The 21,871-nt window shown below is 40.4% G+C and overlaps 1 protein-coding gene across 1 annotated transcript; it reads right to left on the reverse strand.

The window, feature by feature from the left end:
• Nucleotides 1–278: 278 nt before the first annotated feature.
• Nucleotides 279–21,868, reverse strand: YLPM1 (YLP motif containing 1; the record flags this gene model as incomplete). The annotated part of the gene is made up of 17 exons (XM_010153516.1): nt 279–682; nt 1,055–1,234; nt 2,904–3,034; nt 8,190–8,241; nt 11,195–11,281; nt 12,468–12,551; nt 12,809–12,892; nt 13,081–13,257; nt 13,545–13,664; nt 13,947–14,009; nt 14,804–14,958; nt 15,350–15,471; nt 15,644–15,818; nt 16,225–16,317; nt 17,474–17,879; nt 19,215–19,320; nt 20,856–21,868. Coding segments are annotated over 16 exons (3,015 nt in total), but the record flags the coding sequence as incomplete, so codon positions are not given.
• Between the last annotated feature and the right edge of the window lie 3 nt (nt 21,869–21,871).

The following is a 21,871-nucleotide window of genomic DNA, read 5'->3' on the forward strand; positions in this document are numbered from 1 at the left end:
TAATTGAGAAACTAGGATCCAAAAGATAACAATCACTCCTGCTCTCCCGGAGGAATGAGATTGGTGTGGCTCCTAAAGGCCAGCAAATCTGGGGCCTTAATGGAGCTGTCTATCAGGAGAAGAGCAGGTAATAAACCTAGAAGACAGGACACATCCCAGAATATTAGCACAGCACCTCTTCCAGGTAAGGACGGTTCTCAGCACTGTCAACACACGAGCACAGACCACATTTAAAACGTCAAACAGAAGCCATGCTGTATGGTCCACCAACAACACCAAGTTTATAGTGAAATTTATTGTTCTGCTTCCTAATACAATAAGCTACAAGGTACATAACAGTATAAAATGAGAACGGCCACAAAGCAAAGGTGATAAACATTCTGTAATGGTACAGTGGAGGTAACATCTGTCTAATCTGTCCACTTTATCCCACAAACAGCAGCTAAAACTACTGGCCCTCCCCCTCCCTCCCCTCCAAAAATATTAAAAAGTAAACTGTCTCTCTCACTTAGGAGCAGCGGGATCCGTTGTTTTTTTTTTTTGAGGGCGCTGGTTATCTGCCAATATCTCAAGAAAACTGCTGAAACTAAAGTAACAAAGAAAAACTGTGAAGGTGGGAGTGACATGACCCATGCAAGATGCTCATGACACCTTGGTTCAGCTTCTCTTCAGAACAAATGGCCTGTAAAGAAAGGAAAAGTTTGTTACGCCAAGTAAAGCGGCAATTAACATGGTCAGAGTTAAGATATCGCAAGCCAAATCTGAACTAGTCAGGACTAGGCACACAGCTAACACTACTCTCTTAATGAAAGCAATCTTCCTGCTAATAACGTTTGGAGATTGACAGCTGACAACCTTTCTCCTTTTATTTTTAGATGCTGTACAGAAAGGTGCACACTGACATGGGCAGGGCTGACACCTATCATACAAGGCTCCGAATCAAGTAATCTGGCCTGGGAGAACTCTAACGGTGATGTGAACTGCAACCTCAACTCTTAAAAAAAAACCTAGAAAACATTGAGGCAATAAACATACAGGAAGACTGAACACTTACCTTAAAGGCACAAAATTCCATTTAACCACTTTTTCATATATACTTGGTGCGGTTGAGGGCTCTCTCAGCAAGATGACCACTTTCATCTGTTATCTTCTCCCAATCTGTTTGTCCAACAACAAAACCAATGGCCCTTTTCCTGTCTGCATCTTTTTTTTCTTCTAGATCTGCCCACCGCACCTACAGAGAACATACTATCAGTAGGGCAATCTCTTAAGACATCCTGAGACAAGTCTAGGCTTTCCACCGCAGATAAGAGTACAAGAAATCTAGTTGGCACTAATTTTCATTCAAACAGGTAAGTATTAATTTGTTTTCCAACAGGTAAAGATGGAAACTACACCAGTTACATAATTTTAAATTTAATATCCCAGGTGTTCTATGGAGTAGAAGAAAGGTACAGATGATTAGCCTTTCCTATTTCAATGCTATAATTCTGAGAGCTGGAGTGTCATTACTACAATTACTTGTCTGTTCAAAGCAACGCTTTCTGGAGGAAGAATTATCAAAGATTCAGTTGGTGTCTTCATTTTCCACGCAACCTGCCTTTAAATTGCACAACGGACACATCTAGAAGACAACTGTGAAATTACAGAAAGAGCAACCCAGCAATGAATAAGTGAGTGAGGGACAGTTTTCTTCTCTATCTCCTGCCACACATTTCTATTGAAATCTTTCCACTCTTTCTTTATACTAAACTTCTTGGTGCATTTGTTATCTCCCATTTTCACACCTTCAGCCATCTCCTCTGTAGCTCTTCATGGTCATTCAGATCACTTGCATTCATAATGTTCAAACATACAGTCACTCCCTCACTCACAAACCCAGTGCAACACGGAGGAGGGAGGTGATGAAGGGCTACAGTCCAGAAACTCCACTGGAACACACTGCTGCTGGATAAGCAAATACTAAGTGGAAGAGCTCTTCCTTGACATCCTAACTGATCGGTCCCACTCAGGCTGATTTGTAAGCTGGGGACATTCCTGACTCTTTTCCAGCATCACTTCCTCTGACAACACCTTAGCATCTCCATTTCTCGCGTGCACGCTGTCTAGTACTACCCCTGTTTTCTACTTGGCATTACAGAACAGAAAGCCCAAACACCAACAGTTAACTCAAAAAAAGCTGGTATTCTTTTGTGTCCAAACCAGAAAGTATTACTTCCTATTACCTCTTCCTCTGTGATTTCTTGCCCTGTTTTTCACAACGGTATTTGAAGATGTAGCATTTTGTGTTCAGAACAGACCTTCATATAAGCAGTTGAAGCTAACTTCTTATACACCATCTCCCAAAGGTTTATGCAAGGTACATGCAGGAGGTAACATCTAGAAGACTTGATTGATATAAAACCTACACAGCCGCTACTTTCCTCAGCTGAAACTTTTTGAACGTAAGAACAGTGTACTGTTTCTCTGCCTACCTATTATAAAACCTAATAAAAAAAATGGCTTAATCAAATCATCGCCTTGTCTTGGAATCCGTATCACACACTCTCCTCACAAAACATTACAGCATAAGAAAAGAACTCCAGGGGTTGCTCTGAACCAACCTGTGTCATCTCCCTCAGCAAGAAATGGGACCTGATTCCATTTTCAATCTCAAAAGCCATGCCATACATAGTTAATCTGTATTATCTAATATTGCTCACTTCATGATAATTAATCTGATAACCTCTGGAAGACCCTATTCCTAACAATAGTCTCTTACAAAAATCTAATGGAGCAGCAAAACGAAGAGTGAGTCAGTGACGCTGCCAGGTTCATAGACTCCAAATGACTTGATGCAAACTTTTTCAAAGGGACTGTTAAATGGTCATATACAGACAGTAAGACATTTGAAAAGTTATTACCCTTTTCTTCCCAGGTTCAGAAGCACGTGTATCATAGTCATCTGGAAGCTGAAGATAATCTTCCATTCTGCTGGCAATTGCTTCCCAGTCACGTTTTCTTTTAGCGCCAGTCCGCAAACCATCCAGCTTGTCTGAGAACAAACACAGAGCCTCAGAGTTAAAGGAGAAATTTTTTCTATTATTCACACAAACAAGATGAGAGTGGAAAGATTTTCAAAAGACTGAGCAGCAGAACTTGTACATCCAGCTTGTCTTGACAGGTGGGATGATGAGAGTTGAAATAAACTAGAGAAGACTCAACACCATTTTCAAATTTTATTGATCTTTCACATTAACTGCGTGGCAATTAACACTCCGTCTTGTTATTTGTATGAGGGAGAAAGGCTTGCTCTTCTGGACGTTCATTCTATAAGGCTCCCTTACAGATATGATGGAGCCACCAATAGCTGGGAAGCACAGAACCGCCTGTTCTGCATTTGACCACAATACTAAAGCTGTAGCGTGTTTCCCAAATTTGGGGTTTAATACTGTGTCAAACATGGCATACATGCAGTATCAGGGAACAAGTGACCATCATGTAATTTAATGCATCAAAGATAAGTTTTTGAGATACTGTTTCTGCTAAACAAAAAGCTCCTTGGAAACCCTGATTTGCCCTCTTCCTTTTTCTCTCCCCACAAGGAGAAAACACTCAAAAAATCCTCCGGGACTGGGAAAAAATAATAATCTCAGAATCTTTTATTTCATGGTGTAAGAGGTCAGTCACAAATGTGTGAGCAGTACGTTTGTCCAACAGTCATAATTCTCTTCTTTTTCTTATTGAACCGGTAAGGCATGAGGAGAAACAATTCCATTCCTAGGTCCTAAAATTTTGTTCCTCTTTGGACACTTATTTTCAGTGAAAAAACACCACCTTCTTGAAATTATGTGGCAAACTGTGTTTGGAAAGGAGATGAAGTACTCATTGTAAGATTATGAACAACAAAGCATGAAAATGAAGAACGGCTTCCCAAGTCAAAGGAAACCCTAGCACTTCCGTCAACACACGCTGCCATCTTATAGAGCCAACATTAATTAAGTAGATGCAGAAGGAACACTGAGCTTGGAAGTTATTTTCTGTAAACCATTTCCAGCAATGTCAGTAATGTTTCAGAAGTCACTGATATAATTAAATTCACTCACAAAAGGCCTCAGAAATAAACCAAATCCAAGGTAGCATATTTTCTGGATAGCAGAAGAGGATGTTCAAAGGTATGTATGTAAAGAAGCTCAGTTCAGAGATGAGGTTTTTTACTTAGTATGGGAGAGGAAAGAGCAACAACAGAGATAATGTGAGGCAATGGTGAAGGAGACATGCTAGTATAATTTAAATGCCATAAACTAATGAAGTTATTTCTCCCTCATACAACTCTCAGATTTTTAAAGACTCCAGCTTTGCCCCATTTCCCTGGAACAGATACAATATTTCTTAGAAAACATGTTAACCCACCTCTGCCTTTTAAAAAAAGTCAACATTTAAGAAAACTGTGCAGAACATTTGCATCTGTTACACGATATCTTGTTACACGATTCAGCTAAGGTGGTTCTTTTGCTCTAAGTTAAATCTGTCAAATTTGAAGCTCAGTTTCCACAGAAAGCCAGCACTCCCTCCAGAAGACAAAGTTGATTTATACAGTATCCCTGTGTTACTCCAGCACATAACGTATTTGCACTACTCCTCAGTATTACTCTCAGACCAATCAGTGTAGATAATTCGTACCATAAGGACTTCCAGGAAAAAAGGACATTGAAAAGGAGAGCAAACACACACACTGAGGAGCATGAAGGAACATGAAGAACTGAAAATTCAGGAGCGCTCCTGTCGGCAAGTGTCGGTACACAGACATATTCCTGTCGGAAGGCAACAGGCTACGATGGACGCTCGTCTCGTTACCAGTGTGGAAGAAGAGTTCAGCCTCCCGCTCCCTGCAGCGCGCAGAGCCACTGAAACCATCGCCAAGAACCGCGTGGCTCAAACATCAACAGAGGAGCTCGGGAGGCGTTCGGAGCGTGAGGTTCCCCCTCTGTCCCTTTTTGTTGCTGCTACACAAAATGTGTTTTAAAACGTTATCTCCTTCCGTGTTTGAAGTTGGATTGCCTTTCCAGAGGAATCTGCTTCCATCCACACTACCGTGGTTCAAGGTACATGTGCCATGCAGTAGACACACTCGACAGAAATGCCAAAAGCCTACCACAAAGCATTATTTCAGAATATTCTTTTCTGAAAATGAGAGAAGGTGTCATTTTGTGACAACAGTGCTTGTGAATATTTATGGCAGATGATTATTCAGTTTTAAACTATCAAACAACATTTTACCATTTCAATGTTAAAAACAATGAAGAAGCAACATTTCTGAAAATCCATATAACGTAAAAACTCACCTTTAGAATTTTAATAATAAAGCATCTGAAAGAAACTGACTTAATTTGCTCCTTCAAAAAATAAATGTATCAGCTCAATTTTTGTCCCCACAAGGTTTTACTTAAATGTCACTTGCACTCTAGAGCAAATTTTACAATGGTATCAAGCTTCAGCTATGCCAGAGTTCATTTCTCCTTTCCTGAAAGTTTACAGAACTCACCATTAAGCCCACTTTGAAACAGAGTATTGCGCTAAACACTTTGAATATTGTCAAGTTTTTAAAATGTGAGTCCATTTCTGTAAATTTAACTGCAAGAACCCGTGTGCACTATGCACTGAGACAGACCAGTCTTTAGAACAAAAATGTGGCTGTGCACTCACAACACATAAGGAAAGGATGTACCACCACACACATACTCAGAGGAATGCATCACCCCTGCCAAAGTAAATCTGAATTAAAGCAAAAGCTTGGGGGTGGACGGTATGGTGACTGCCCCAAGTCCGCACTGCGGCTAAAGGACCTTTTCTGGGGTTTATTACAATCGGTAAGATCTTATTGTGCTTTCCTGTAACCACATCTACTCAGAAAGAAAGCAAAAAAGCAAACCAAGACTTACAGTGCTGGTTTTGGATCCTGCACTTGTATCACTTCTGCAAACGCGTGCCCTCTGGGACTAATGCAACAAACCTAATGGGCAAGCCAGCTCCCAGGAAGTAACTCGGCTTTGGGACAACAAATGCATACCACAGTTTACATGCCTCTCAGTAAATAATTTTAATTGGTCATCTACAACTAAATCTCATTGTGAATTCAATACAGCAAATCTTACTCACACACTGCAAGTGCTTGTAATGCATACCTTGACCTAAAGGTTGTCTGCCCTTGCAGAGCAATTTGTCAAAGAAACCACATTCATTACGTACGAATGCTTGGCTTTCTAAAAATGTATGTTCTGTCAGAATTTAATCTTTAATTCTATATATTTCTAAAAATTAATCTAGAGGGTAGTTACAAAAGTAAAATCATAAATACAGATTTAATAGAAAAACCTTCTCAGCACCTGTGTGTGCCTTGCAGCATTCTAACATCCAGTTTGTTAATGGAGTTTGATTGTTAAAAGAGTATTGCAACAGCCTTGCAAGTAACTTATTCTAGCAGAAAAATGACTCTGCTGTTCACTCCCCATTTCACATTTAAGTGGAGATCACGTAAAAATCCTGTGGTTTATGTTACGGAGCATGGAAAGAAACACAACAGTTCTTTGTTTCTATTTTAGGAGTATTTGATTGTGAGAGAGGTAAATTTTGAAAGCCCTCTGTGAATTTCTGCTGCAGTCACAGTCTCCACATTGCTAGACACTGCACATAAATAGTTTCAGAAGACACTTTGTACTCCTGTGACATTTGCAAAACGCAAGGAATGATATAGAGTTCACCGTATGCAGTGCATCGCATCTCTTCCTGCACCTCAGTATTTAAAGAAGAGTCTATGTTATTTGGAATACGACACAATGTATCACCGCATTCTTCAACAACGCAGCTTTCCAGTACCATGATTTCATACATGATTGGGAAAATAAACCATCATAAACTTAAGAAATAATACATTAAAGCAATCGACTCTCACAACAAAAATGCAGAACAATCCAGAATTAATTCTAACTACCTAGCTGTTTGATGTGCTGGAATCACGGAGTACAAGGCTCCTACAGTTGTACTGCAGGTGCCACTACATCAATATATTCCACAAGTATTTAAATGACTTAAAAGAGAACATAGCAGCAGAAGAGATGGTGCAGCTGAGCGGTTAACAGCAAGAGACAAAAGGCTGCTTTATGAGAGCCAGAACTTCTAATGCTATTTCTATGGTGCAATCGTGACTTCGGTTATTGAAAAGTAATGAGACATAGGGTTGTACCACACATGCTGAAGTAAACCTCAGATCGTTAAGACATGCTGCATCCCATTCAGGTATTTGTTAATTCTCAAAGATATGACAGAAAAGAGCAGTTCTATGCAGACTGCATTGATAAATCTTGCAGATTGCATTGATAGAACCATCACTATTCAGTAAAAAACCCCAAACTGATCATAACGACTAGAGACCCCTTTCTACGCGTACACCTTCCACCATTGCCGTGGCGCATGCGTTTCGGCCCGAAAGCTGCTTTTGGTTTTGATAGGATCCTAATATTAGCACTTATGTCTAATGCAACCAGCAGCACTAATCAGAACAAAAAGTGCAGCAAAAATAGTGCTCTTGTGCTTTTGGAAAGTCCGTTTTGCATCCTGCAAAGAAGAATTCTAGCAGTCTCCTGGAACTGAAAAGCATAACAAACTTTGACTTTTCAATACCCAACTTGCTGAAAAGATACACCGAGGCCTGATCATTCAGAACCAACATCAAAGCATGGTACTACTTTGTCCTCACCGAGAGTGAGAAATGTCTTTGATACAGTTAGCTACTAGGCACGTCTCCGAGAAAGTAAGAAGTTACTGACGACATTTAGGCTTGGAAAAAAGGTATACAGTATGAACAGGAATGCAGTGCAATGTAAGCCGAGTCTTTGCTTTTTATAACACCAAGAGGTGAACAAAGAATAGAAATACTCGTTTAAAATTTTAAGACAAAGCACTTCTCTTTAACAGATGGAAGAACAATGAATGAGTATATAACACAGCGATGGTTAGCAGGTCGTAACTGCCTTGCCTCTGGCAGAAGACAAGCTCCTTCTCTGTAAAGATGTTTTCGCAGTTTCCGACACGTGTACGAGATCAATACACTTATTTGACTTTGGTAAGGAGGCACAGTAAAAACGAAAATTCAGCTTTTGCAAACATCATCAGATACCAACTATAAGAAACAGGAAAAAATAAATACCCACCTAGCTTTGCCTCAGAAGTGTCCATCTCCCATTTGCTTTTCGGAATGTAACCCTAAATCATACACAGAAAGAAGCTCGGAGGATTAGAGAGAGACACACATGCACATCACTTTTGAACTGGAAACAGCATTATAATGGAAGCTCAAGGTATTTCTTTTTGTAAGGCACAATTCTTATCAGGTGAAGGAAACAAATTACTCAGCATTTCAGAACTTCCACATCCACTCAGCGACTTCAGCAGCCCTTGCAAATCATCACAAGAGTGCTGCCCTCCACAAACAAGAGAGTTACAGAGTAAGTCTAACAGACAGCACGGGCGCTGTGTGCACAGTTACTGTATTACCTTGTCCCAGGTGGCAAAGTTACTGAGATACAACTTATCAGACTAAATGAACGTGCAAAATTTCACAAAGGCAAATGAAAATTACTGTAGTCGTAAGCTTTTAAGAATATATCCCAGGTTTGCTACGTACAAGCTTCACTTGAGACTCCTGTCAAAGGGACATACTGCATTCTTGTACGAGTGGTTAGTCCATAACTGAACAAATTTATTTCTGTGGTTTAAATAAAAGTTATCTGCTGAATCACTAAGATTTAAGTATTATTTTTCATTTTAAAATAACCCTTAGCTCAAGATTCTTTTAAAACACTTTCTGCTTACAAATAACAACATCACGCGTTTTGCATGTAACGATCTTCAGCTGGTTTATTCCTTGTAAATGAGCGTAATATTCAATTTGGCAAAAAGGTATTTATTTTAGATATCATCTTGTTATCTTTTCATTTTATACTAAGCAACCCCACAACTCATTTCAGCTGTTCAGATGTGGTATAAAACTACTCATGTTCCTCTGCAATCACATATAAAACTCAATGTAGTGAAATGGAACCCCTGTGAGAATTTTATTTTAAGACTGATATTTAGTAGAGAGGGAAAAAGAACTACTCTAGAAGATTTCAACAAGAAAGCAAACAATCCACAGACCAGTTTCATTACACTAACTTCTCCCTGTTCTATTTATAAGCTGTCTCCACTGTGGCAAACATATATGTGTATCTGTTAATGCTAAGGGTTACTAAATCAGAGTCTACTATTCCAGAGAGCTACACTGCTTTTGATTATGTTCTACCAAAATCCTTGAAAGACTTTTTTTCTATCGAACATGTATCAGTGACTTGAGATTTTGTTGCTTTTAGTCAAGTCTGTAATTCATATAAACTAAGACAGTTTGTGCTGAAGTATTGCCTTGTACCAAATAAACCAACTTCATGTATATATGTGTATTTATACTTTTAAACAAAACTGCACATTAAATTTGCTCAGAAAGTTTACACCACAGCTGGAAGTTTGTATTGAACAAAGTGATGTGTGATACATTGGTGAGAACACTTAAGTTAAATGCATCAGTAATTCATACCATCAAGCACAGAAAAAGCAAGAATTGTCTGAATGCTACAAACAACCTTATGGCAGTTGATAATAGCAACAAAAGAGTGACTTTGATGGTGTGAAATGGCCTATTGTGTGCTGAATCTGTACAATATCCCGGTCCTCAGATAGGATAAGAAAAGATTCAGACTTCATCCTTTGGTACGAGACAGTTGGATATTTTGAGGACATCTGCCAGATGGCAGGAGCTTCAGACCTCTCTTTTCACACAGGATTAAACGCAGCAAAATGAACTGAAGAACCTTACCAACTGCTCTCAAGAAGACAACTGATACCAAATAGAGTGTACTGTTCCACCTTGCTATCTGACATACCTCTCTGAGATTAGCCATGTGACTGAATAGCAGAGATTACATACAGCAGATGATTCTTTGCTATTTTTCAATCTCTTGTGAATCTGAATAGAAAACATTCGTATACGGAGATTACTTTTAGTTATTAATAATTTGCATAGTTTTCACCACCAAGCTTTCTCCTTGTCTCATAAAGAAAAGGCCTCTTGTTATATGTGCTGAACATTAGGACACTCCCCAGAGCCCAGAAAAACACACACACACTTATGTACAGAAGTCTCAAAAGCTAAAAGACAACTTTCTCTTCTAGATATAGCTCATTTCCAAGAAATGAGACTAGCAGCCATAAACATGGATGTCTCTTTGAAATGTTCTAACCACACTTTATGCAGTCTCATACTCTGTGCCAAAGAATAATTTACTAAAAGAGAATAAATGAGTCACGTTGCAAAAAAAAAGGTATTTATTAAAATCCACTCTTCCTAAGCTGTAGTTTTTTATTATTCTGTATTTCAACTGCTTTCTAAACTGCCACTCCTGAGGAATAGTAAATTTCCATCATGAAAAAGGACTTTGATAGACATTTTTTGGTTACTTCCTGTTTATTGGAGTTTAACTGCTTGGTTGTGGGAACCAGGGTTCGACACATTCAACTCATCAAGCACTGACCATTTGCAGCTCCAACACATACCAAAAAGCTACATTAGGAAGCCTTCTGTAGCCTTTTAAATACATACCTAAAAACACCAGCCCTCAGTGCAATTCTCTAACCTTCGTTTACCCAAAGACCTAATCCCTCATCTTGGAAGTACCTACTGACAACCAGAGTCAGAGAGCCAAGGCAGAAAAAGCACTCGTCTTCATAACTGTTGTCATAAAGAGTTCTTTAAGCATGTGAAAGGAAATAAGCTATATTAATCTTTGCCCGTTCTTCCCATCCCTCCACTTAGTGTAATTCTTAGACAGGAAGACAGCGCTATAGTGTACTGCAACTTGAAAATGTCTGTAAGAGACATGTTGCCACACTCCACTGATAATGCTGTTTGTGGCATATACTCACAGATTCATAAAAAAATCCAGTTAGGAATAATATGATTTAACATTAAAGTTCTCCTAGAAATGCTTAAGGAGCAAACAACTAGAAATGAGTGTATTAAGATCGCACTGCTAAGAATGGCAACAGATTGGCATTTGTCACACTGAGATTCTCCCTCAGACACGTTAACAAACATTTTGTTAGAGATGGCTGATATGTCTCCTACCAGTTCACTTTCTTCCTCCTCTGCTGTATCCTTCTTGACTTCTTCCTTCTGGTCTTCAATATTTGCATCAAAATCCTCCATCTCGACCTGTTCCAAAGCACAAACACAGACTTACAGGGCACTGCTTGACTTCTATGTATTATCTTTAGTAGAGTAAGTAGAAGATTCCAAGTTCAAATAGAAGAGAAAGGATTCATCTTGGAAAGCACAGTGATGCAATATATATGAATACTGTCTCCATTTTGGCGTCCCTCAGAAGCAGGTTCCCTTGTAACTAGAGTAACAAACTGTGCAGGAAAGTAGCAGTCATTTATTCTCTTCCTTCACTTACATTCTTTGTGCCATCTAAACACCTAAAATTCTCCAAGTGTGTACAGTTCTTCATACCAACAGTAAAACCTTGATGCACAACAAAGTAAATCCCAAATCTGCCCTTCTCTAAGTCTGCTTGAGAGCTGAGCCTTTTGCTGTCCTCTTGAAGATTACTATTTCCTGACACACAGAATTTGGAGACACAAAAATAACCTGCTGACCTCATGACAAACTGCCAAGAGTAAACTCTCTTCCTACTTCAGCAGTTCCCCAGTTTCTATGGCTGTGACAAGAGCTGTTCTGACAGCAACATGCAGCTATGGTGCATTCACGATGACCACATGATTACCATACTAATTTATTCCCAGAGCTCCTGAAACATCTGCCAAAGAAGAATGCAACAATACAGAGAGCTGTCACACCAAAGACGCACGTCACAGCGAACTGCAAATGGAATAAAAAGGTAGCATACTTCTACAGCAAGTGCAACCTTCTGCTGCATGTAACTTATTTCTTCATCCTCTGCTAGAGGTCTGTATTTCTCAAAGCAGGGACCAAGGAGGAGTTCAGACTTGTTTATTTGCTTACTGATTTTGTCAAACTACTTCCTCAAATTATGATCCAATTAATTCAGTAACCTGAAAAAGTGCTGAGTTTCATATCTGAGAGAGAGAAGTTACTCTTTAATTGGTACTCAACAGTTGCTACGAGCAAAGTGGCTTCATCTCTTGCTCAAAGATGCATAAGTCTGGGCTCCAAAAAGGTGATGAAAAGTAACATGTACCTTCATATTTTGGTAACTGATAAGAACAATGGAATACACTTGTCTGACACAGTGATTCTGGCTTTCAACAGTGCCACAATTAACTGTCACGTTGTGATCATACCTTTCTCTGCTTTGTATTTTCAGTACAGTCACATCTACATAATGTGTAATTTAAACAGGCACAGAGACTCTCACCTCTTCGATAGCAGCATCCTGCAGCAGAGAACGAATGTCCAGGCGCATCATGTGACGTGGTGCTGCCTCCCAGTGATCAGACATCTAACAAAAAGAAACAAATATGAAGCACTCTAAAAATTTAACAGATTCAACGGAAAATTTGGTTTCTGATTACAAACAAGATGTATCTGTATTTAAGTAATTTCAAACAATCATGTGACATAACTACCAGCTCTTCTTAGAGGAACAGTGTAAGCATTATATAGCCTGAAAGGGGTCAATAGTTTTCCAACGACAGCAAGCCTGAAAGCACAATGAAACCTATCATTAATCCTATGGTTCCAGATGTATACAGTTACCCTGCTGATTTCCTTTAGCTTGCGTCCATGAATATTCCTCTTGGAACACGTCTGGTTATCTGCACTCATTTCAGCTAAGTACACCTAGAAAAAGAAAGACAATATTAAATATTGTAAATCAATTTTTAGAGCTCTTCTTCTACCTGGTGATACACTCTGCAGCTGTACATTCTAAGAAAGGTAAATTTGTCACTGCAGACCACAGCAAAGTTTAGTAACAAAGTTTAGCGTACAGACACTAGTGAGTTCGAATGCTTTTTAGGCTCCATTACCTCAAAACCCTTGGTTTTTGCAGCGCTCCAGAACTGTTCAAAATGTCGCACTCTATCGTTGATAGCATCAAGGATAATGAAGGGGAAGAAGCCATCATCCAAGGTCTTTTTGAAAGTTTTGAACATGCTGGTACGATAAGTCTCTTCCATATCAGCTTCATATTCATACTCCATCACCTTTATCAAGGACAAAAGCATTTAAGAAAAAGAACACTTATTAGATTGCTGATGTTCAACTCCTGAATGTCACGACCACAAAGTATGTTGGTATAAGAAAAATGTCTTCCAGGTCAACTTTCAATAATTTGCCCATTCTGCCCTTAAGTTACATTGACTTGTTCTGAAAAACAGCTCGCAGACCTCTGCACTCTTCCAAAGCCACAGACTGAAATTCTGATTGCCACTGTGTTGAACATTCTAGAATGTTCTTTCTTTGTCGAGATAAGCAACTGAATTAAGATTACCTTCTTTTTCACTTTTTTCCCTGTATCTGGGTCTCTCTCTTCTTTTTCCACTTCAGTGATAAAATAGTCATCCAGGCTGAGCACTCTTGGTGCAGGTCCTCCACACTCTACTTCCTTATCCTGGGAAGAAAACAAAAGGAAAATATACACTATTGCTGCAAAAACTCTGTTCCGCTACAGCGGCTCTTCAAAGCACTTTTGGCAAAGTTTTGCTCCACATTCAAAACAAGAAGAGAGCAGTATCCCTCAAGCTTGCTTAATAGTGGAGGGGAGTCGCATGCCGTATGAAGACATGGAACGTGAAATAACAACAGGCTGAAATTCCAGACACACAGAAAGAAAACAGCAGAGGAAACACATGAAAGACAAGCAGCACCACACAGCAAGCGGCTGTTCACATACCCTGATGAGTTTTGCTACATGTGTCTTTCCACTGCCAGGCAACCCTCTCATTATGATTACAATCTGAAACAAAGAGAAGGTAAGAAGGTAAGATATTGTCCGACATTTAACAATCACTTCTGCAAAACTCTACTAGAAAATTACATGCTCTGGGCTCACTTTTGCATATCAAGCAAAACCAGTACCATGTGTGCTGGTTTTAGCTGTGACAGAGTTAATTTTTTTCACAGTAGCTGGTATGTGGCTCTTTTGGATTTGTGCTGAGTATTGATAATACTGGTGTTTTTAGTTGTTGCTGAGGAGTATTTGTACCAATTCAAGGAATTTTTCAGCTTCTGATACTGCGCCTGTGTTCCCAACTACTTCACTGCAAGCAGCTGAGGGGGACACATAGTTCAGACAGCTGACCCAAACTGACCAAAAGGATATTTCATTCCATAGAACATCATGCTCAGTGTAAGTTGGGAGTGGGCCGGGGACCATGTTGGTTGGCTGTCTCAGTCGCCCTCTTGCTCGCAGGGCCTCACTCTGACTGTGGTGTGATCTCTCTGGCTCTGACTCTTGCTACATGGGACCTGGCTGGATATCGGTCAGCAGGTGGTGAGCACCTGTTATCATTTGTTCTGGTCTCAATCCATGAGTTTCCCTGTCTTTTCCTCCAAATCTCCTCCTCCACTGGAGACAGGGAAAGGACTCCTAATACCTACACTATAACACTCTAGGCATTTGCAAAGGAACCAAGAGTTTTCAGAGCTTCCTCAAATGTAGGCTTGTTCCCAACACATTACGCTCATGAGCATTTCATCTGAATACAGACCTCTGAGAAACCTATTGTTGCTTTCAGAATGCATACTCACCCTCTCTGGCCTGCTATCCCGCCCTGGTGGCTTCAGAATATCATCTACATTTTTAGATTCTGGCTTCCTTTCCACACGTGGAGCAGGTGGTGGCTGACGGGGAATTGATGGAGCAGAAATAGGAATCCTTTCCTCAGAGTAATTTCTACGATCACCTTCAAATTCCAGTGTTTGGACAGAAGAATTTTCTTAGTTCAGTAAAATAAAAAAATTAAGATGTTCATACCCAGCTAAGCTGGTTTAAACAGATGTTCATTATTTTATGATAAATTCACATATTTGTACCCAAAATAATCCAAATTTCTAATCTTGAACCTATTGCAATCAAAGACATTTTTTAGAGGCGTATATAACTCTTGCATTCCTGATCTCACCACCACTGAGAAATAAAACTACACGGCCTTGCCCAAATAAATTTCCCTGAACTATATATTTTAAACAAAGAAATACTGCAAATCAATTAACCTTCTCCCAATTAATCTTCACCTCTGCGATTCCATATTTTTCATAATATTCTAGCATGGCTTCAAGATGGAGCAACTGTACCTCCAAACATAGAAGGCCCATGATCATATGCTGGACGATCTGTCTTTCGTTCATATGGTGGTCTTTCGAAACCACCCCGCCTGGAGGAAGGGTGGTCTTTCTTGTCACGGTAAGACTGAGTCCTTGAAGGTGTAGTAGGAAGAACCCTGCCAAAAGAGTGTTTTGTGTATTTCGAGAATTCCTACTACATATTCCAGAGAGAAAGGAACATGTACGACGGAGGCAAAACAGGCAGCCTGATACTCAATACGGCCTGAACTGTACTGATTTCAACAGTGTTCCAAAACCACACACCTATCATCTCGTGGATGCCGATCTTTTTCAAATCTCTCTCGTTCACAGTCCGCAGAACCACGATCTCTGTGCAATTCCCGGTCTCTCTTGAAATCCCGATGATCTGTGTTGGAATTACCTTGACGCTCAAAATAAGGTTCGCGATCTCTCTCTCTGTTGTAACGACCAGGGTGCTCTGAAAGGAGAAACCCATGGAAATCCAAACTCCTAGAACATACTCTGAATTTTATATGATTTTTGAAGGAACAGCAACAAACGAGTGCAAGAAAAGAACATAGAAGCCTACAATGTGAGGGTGAGAAGGGACTTAAAAAGCCACTGAATCTCTTTTCCAAACTGTAACAGACAACCATACTATGGAATTCTACTTAAAGATATGAAACTGAGTTTTTGAAATGGCTAGGTCATTGACTGCATTACTCCTCTTGTCAATATAAGCTGCTCATTCTTACGGGCCTCTGAATAAAACAAAGTGGTTCTACCTTAAACAAGAACTGTTGAGTTTAAAATACACTTTTTGTGCCTCACAACTTTTCTTAAGAGCTACTTAACTGTTTGAGAGCTAGCCAAGTGCTCCTTACCTTTTTGAAATGTTTGCCTCTCCGGCAGAGGTTCTGGACGCAGCGTTACCCTCTCCCCGTATGGAATCTGTTCCACTTTACTGGTGGTTATATCTGGTCAAAAATAATTAAAAAAAAAATAAAGGTCTTACAATATCCCTCTTCCATTTCCTTTTCTCTGTTATAAACAGTAATGAGTCAATGGCATTAAAAGTGACTGGAATAACTTACCAAAATTTCTTATAATGAATAATGCAAAAAGAGCTACAAATAAACACACAGTACCATAAGTTTGAAAGGCTGAAGCGTGTGTGTGTGTTTAAGTATGCATACTACCTTAAGAATGGGACTTCTGCCTTTTTATCTGCGTTCAGGTAGCACACATGGCCAGAAGATTATAAACATTAAAATGCTCTGAAAGTTTCAATAATTCATAGGACTACCGTAATGTCAAGAATATTAACTGAAATGTTCCCTTTATGTTCCTAACAGTGACAATTTTTCTAACAGGTTTTAGTAAAACATCTACTTAATGGATTCAATATGGCTTCAATTCATGTTGTGGAGCCTTAGAGAGAAAAAAAAACCCACTCTATGTGACAATGCACAACTTAAGAACTTCTTTACAACATGATGTCACTCCTGTTAAAAGCTAAGAATGAGGAAAATTAATTCTATTAAAAAAATAGTGTTGCATTTTAGCTTGACCAGCTCAACACTAAAAGTCAGAGCCCTTCACTGTTTGTGTGTTCAATGTCTGTTTAGGGTGCACGGCCTTCAGACCTAGGACTTTGTCTCCCTCCCTGTTTAGAGGGTGCCTCACACCCACTAAGCAGTACACAAATAATGCAAACACCAGTCACATTCTGCTTTAAGTCATTAAGCCACAACTAAGAACTGTAACAATCCAAACTACTTTCTAGCAGTTATTTCCATACTCTCCTAAAAGGGATTAAGGGAAAGTATCCATATAGATCTAAATTTAACACACTGATGTGATCACATCAGTTGGCATTTATCAGAAGCAGACGTGGCTATGCACCATTCAATGAACACAAAGTAGCTCGTTATCACAGCACTGAAGAAAACATTAAACTCAAGGCTGGAGGTTAAGGACTCCTTAAATCTGCATGGCTTGGCATTAGATCGCAATGTGTGTAGCCTACGGGACAACGTCGAGCGCCCACAGCAGGTTTTGCATGGCACACTCCTTTAGAAAGCAGCTAGGAGGACTAATTAGCATTCCATTATGGATCAAACAATCACCCACCTCTCCCGTGGCCATAATCCACGGTTTGCTGAATTACAGGTGCTTTAGGAACCGGTGGAATAACTGGAGGAAGGGACACTGGTACAGCTGATGAAACAGAGGTGTGAACGGCAGATACTTTCGCAGGTGAGGAGATGGGTGGAGGCATCATTGACTCCTGTTTACACAACTCGTACTCCATATTTGCTCCTTTATCCTCATTTGTGTCCCAGAGTCCGTGGAAAGAATCCTCATCCCAGCGTTCCTGTTCCACAGTAGAAGGTGATGGTTTTAAAGACTGACCATGACTTGGGGTTGTAGTTGTAGTAGAGACTGGAGCATGTGGCCTTGTCATAGGTGTAGCAGGCCTTGCCAGTGGGGCACTTGGTCTCGTCACAGGGGTGGGCTGTCTGAACAACACGGGAGGCTTTATAATAACAGCAGGAGAAGGGCTAGCTTGGGCTTCTACTGGTGCCTCTGAAGACAGCTGAGAAGAGACCTAGATGCAGAAAGCACTATCAGTGTAGATCTGTAAACTAGCCCTCTCTCATCCTCTGTAAGTCAGTAAGCACAATGGCAATCGGTAATCAAATCATAAGCATTTTCTAGTACCTCCATCAAGGTGCTACAGGCAGGAGGACAATGTTCCAAGAACTGGTGGCCTGAATTAATTTGGTGTTTGTTCACCATGTGAAGGCTTAAAAATACTATTTATTTTCTCCTTCAAATAACCTTACCAATTTAAGCTCCAGTAGACATATCTCATTTCAAAAGTACCTACGGTTTTATTCCCAAAGACTCCTGCGGTCTGCAAGGACTGCTGCTGTCTGCAAACATTCCAGGAGGTTTAAAAAAGCTGAAAGTAGGGGCAGCTTGGTGAGGCACTAAAAGACTGACAAGGCCAGCTTCTGGAAGCCACTGGAAAAAATTCCCAGAGAGCAGAAACACCTGGAAACCCCTTAATGAAATCAACATCAGTTCAACAAAAGACACAGGGAGGTCTTGCCCAGTGGATAAAAAACAAAACAAAAACCTTCATGAACCAAACATCCCCACGGAACCCCACGTGCTGTGTCACAAGAGTCTTTTCAGCACCACAGCAGATGCCAAGTTACAGGCAGCCTTATTAACAACATGCAACAAAACTTGCAGAATGGTTGTAGATACAAAGACAAACTTTGTAATAACAGTTCAAAGTCACAGCAGAAATCCCAAGAAAGACGAGAGTTGTTTGGATACTTCTAGGCAGATGGATGAAGTAGCCTGAGATTCCAGAATTTCCAGTAAAGACAGCAAACAGAAAGCTAATGCCCATTCTACATTGAAATATCTGTTTCTGGTGGACCTATCCACAAACTTGCCTAACTTCAAAGAGGAAAGAGCTCTTAAAGTGAGAAAAACAGAGTAAGATGTCAGAGCTTAGGCAAGGAACAGGAGGGTCTTCCCATGAGCCTTATACCCATTTTGGAAGAGCTCACCTCTTCTTGCACATCATCCCACAGCAATCCGGGCTGTTGAACCTCATGCGCTACTGTCCCCAGTGGGTCATGCTCAGAAGACACGGCAGACTGAGTGAGTGGGAAAGGTTTTGGAAAATCTAAAGAAACTAAGAAGTTGCTTTGCCTCAACAGAAGATTGAGGAGGTTGTAAGGGCTGCTGGAAAGGCACTCCAGAGAGAGGTTTGACTATCAGAATGTAAAACTGATCCGACATACAAATTAATAGTAATTAGTACCAGCATGTTAACAGTAGACAGATTTACCTGAAAGTTACCGGGCCTTGTGCTTGTGCTCTGTGATCTTGGAGAGTCCTGTGTGGAAATGTCAGGTTTAAACTCTTTCAGCTTCTGTAGCTGTTCTTTTTGCTCTCTGCATATGAAACACAAGAAAGCATTATCAGTCCGTAGCTTAAATGAAAAATAAAGAAATCAACACTCACTGTGAAAACCACGTATTACACTAGCATCAGGGCACAAGTTCAAAGTAGAAAAATACACGTCAGGCTTTACACGGTCAATGCTGTGATTCAGAAATCGCTGTTTCACAACCACCTAACCATGGATGTATTTAGTATACGATCACGTTTCCCAAAACATGGAGTTACAACTTTGTGCTTGGCCAGAACCGCTCCCCTTCGACAGTAAAGAGCAAAGCTGGATTTTTGCAAATAAGAAGTCCACTGGAAACGTGTGCATAAGTGCTCTCAGTGACTTGCTCTGGTTTGCACGCTAACAGGACTAAGACCAACAAAGCACAACAGAGCTTCCAATATTTAAAAACCAAATGGTGATTTGTTTCCTTGTTTTACATATCAAAATGCTATTTAATATACAATCAATACATAGCCGATGGAGCACAGACCAGGACCACTGGTGAATACTACAGCCATTGGATCACAAAGTTATTTTCAATATAATTTCCTTTCCTTTCAGTTTTTGGTTAGCAATTTTTCATCTAGGATTTTTAACTGTTAATTTTTTTTTTCATATTAATTGCATGTATTAAAGTAGTTCCCAAAGAAAAATTAAGAATGGGATCCCTCTGTAGTAGGTCCAACAGAGACCATCCTGACTAGCAATGCATCTGTTGAGTGTTCAGCGCAAGTGGAACTTGGCTCACAGAAAGGGATCCCACGTGCTGCATTAGTGGAAAGAATAAAGTGAGCAATTGCTAGCACTTATGTCTTCTTACACCTGGTGTAGGAAAAATACACCGGATGACAAGTACAGAACAGCATGCAGCTCAAAGTATGATGTTTCATACACAGTAAAAGCAAAGCCAGATGAAGGCTTTACCTTTGGAGATAAAAAGCAGTTATGTACCACACTACTAGTACAACTGTTGGCTCAAAGGAAAGAAAAACGGTTATCACTGCTGTTACACTAACCCTCAGAACTAAAATTAAACCAAACATGGCAAAATTATTCACTGCTGATGCTTGGTTTCAAATGAGGGAGCACTGTAAAAAGGAAAAAAACCACAACCACATATGCTTTAATTAAAAAGCAAGCAGTATTCAAAAATCAGATTAAAAATGAGATAGGTCCCATTGTGTGAATTAAGAACCACATTAATGCAGATCTTGACAGGTTAGTATTAAAAAGCAATTATCAACGAGCTCCCTTGAGGATAATCAAAAAAATGGTCAGGTGACATGGACGGGTCTCTTCCTGGAAAGTAAGAAAGAGGGAATACAGTATTCATGGGGAAAGGGACAAATAACTACTTAAGAAAAAAAACATCCATCCACAAAAGCTGTGATGGAGGTACTCCAAATAACTTTTTCCACTTGAGCTCCTACTACCATGCTGTGGAGAAAAGGAATGAAGCCATTACTGTGTAAGTCAAGGAATGAAACAGAAAGATGGGATTCCCACCCAAAGAGACAGAACAAGGTAACTGACCGAAGCATTTTGAGCTCCTGGGCAGCCTTCAGAATTATCTCATGCTGTCTTTGGCTAAAGACCATCACTCCTCCCAAGGACTGGTCAGAGTCCAGGTTTGAATCTGCTCCCAGAATATCAGAGGAATGCGAAGGCAGAGGAAGGGATGAATCTGAACGATCATCCAAAGATCGCAGTCTGTCTCCATCATCTGGATACCACCTGTCCGACAATCGTTCTCTCTCCCAGTCAGTCCTTTCAGGAAGGTAGTCCTGCTTCTCCCGCCATGTGTCATATCTCTCTGGATACTCTCGAATCCTGAGCTCCCCCCTGTCTCGGAGGTCTCTGTCATAATGATCTCTGTTCCTATCCTCCCTCCACCTATCTTCACGATATCTGTCCAGAGGTGGAAGAGGTGGCAATGGTGGTAATGGGGGGATATCCAGGTCACGATTCCCCATTTCTCTGTCATCCATAGGCCTCATGTCCCATTCTCTATCCCATTCTCTGTCTAAATCTTGATCATAAATATTCGAGGATCTTCCAGTCCTATCTAGATCTCTCTCCAGTTCCCTCTCTCTCGGCCTTTTCCAGTCATCCCACCATGAATCTCGTCTGTCGTGATCAGATGATAAAGGAGGTAGTGGTGGTAAGGGAGATAATGGAGGCAGCGAATGGTGGGACTGCATCCTGTCATCCCTGTCATACACATCTATGGAATCATCCTGGTAATCAGAGTTGTGATCTCTCCAGTACTGTTCTCTTTCCCAGTCATCCAACCGCTCATGCTCCGAAGGGTCATCTTGACTATCTAGAGGAAATTCCTCCTGCATTCTATCATCTTCATGACCCCAAGAACCCCTGAATGTCTCATCTCGACGGTATGGAGGCAATTTGTCAGGGTCATCTCCTAGGTGAATGGGTTTATCCATATTGCCTGTTTCAGATCTTCCTGCATCCCTCTCACGGCTACCTGGCCTCCTGATGGGACCCCTCTCGTGGCCACCCGTCTGCCTGACTGGGACCCTCTCGCGGCT

This window comes from Eurypyga helias, unplaced genomic scaffold (assembly GCF_000690775.1).
Source record: "Eurypyga helias isolate BGI_N326 unplaced genomic scaffold, ASM69077v1 scaffold11676, whole genome shotgun sequence".
NCBI lineage: Eukaryota > Metazoa > Chordata > Aves > Eurypygiformes > Eurypygidae > Eurypyga > Eurypyga helias.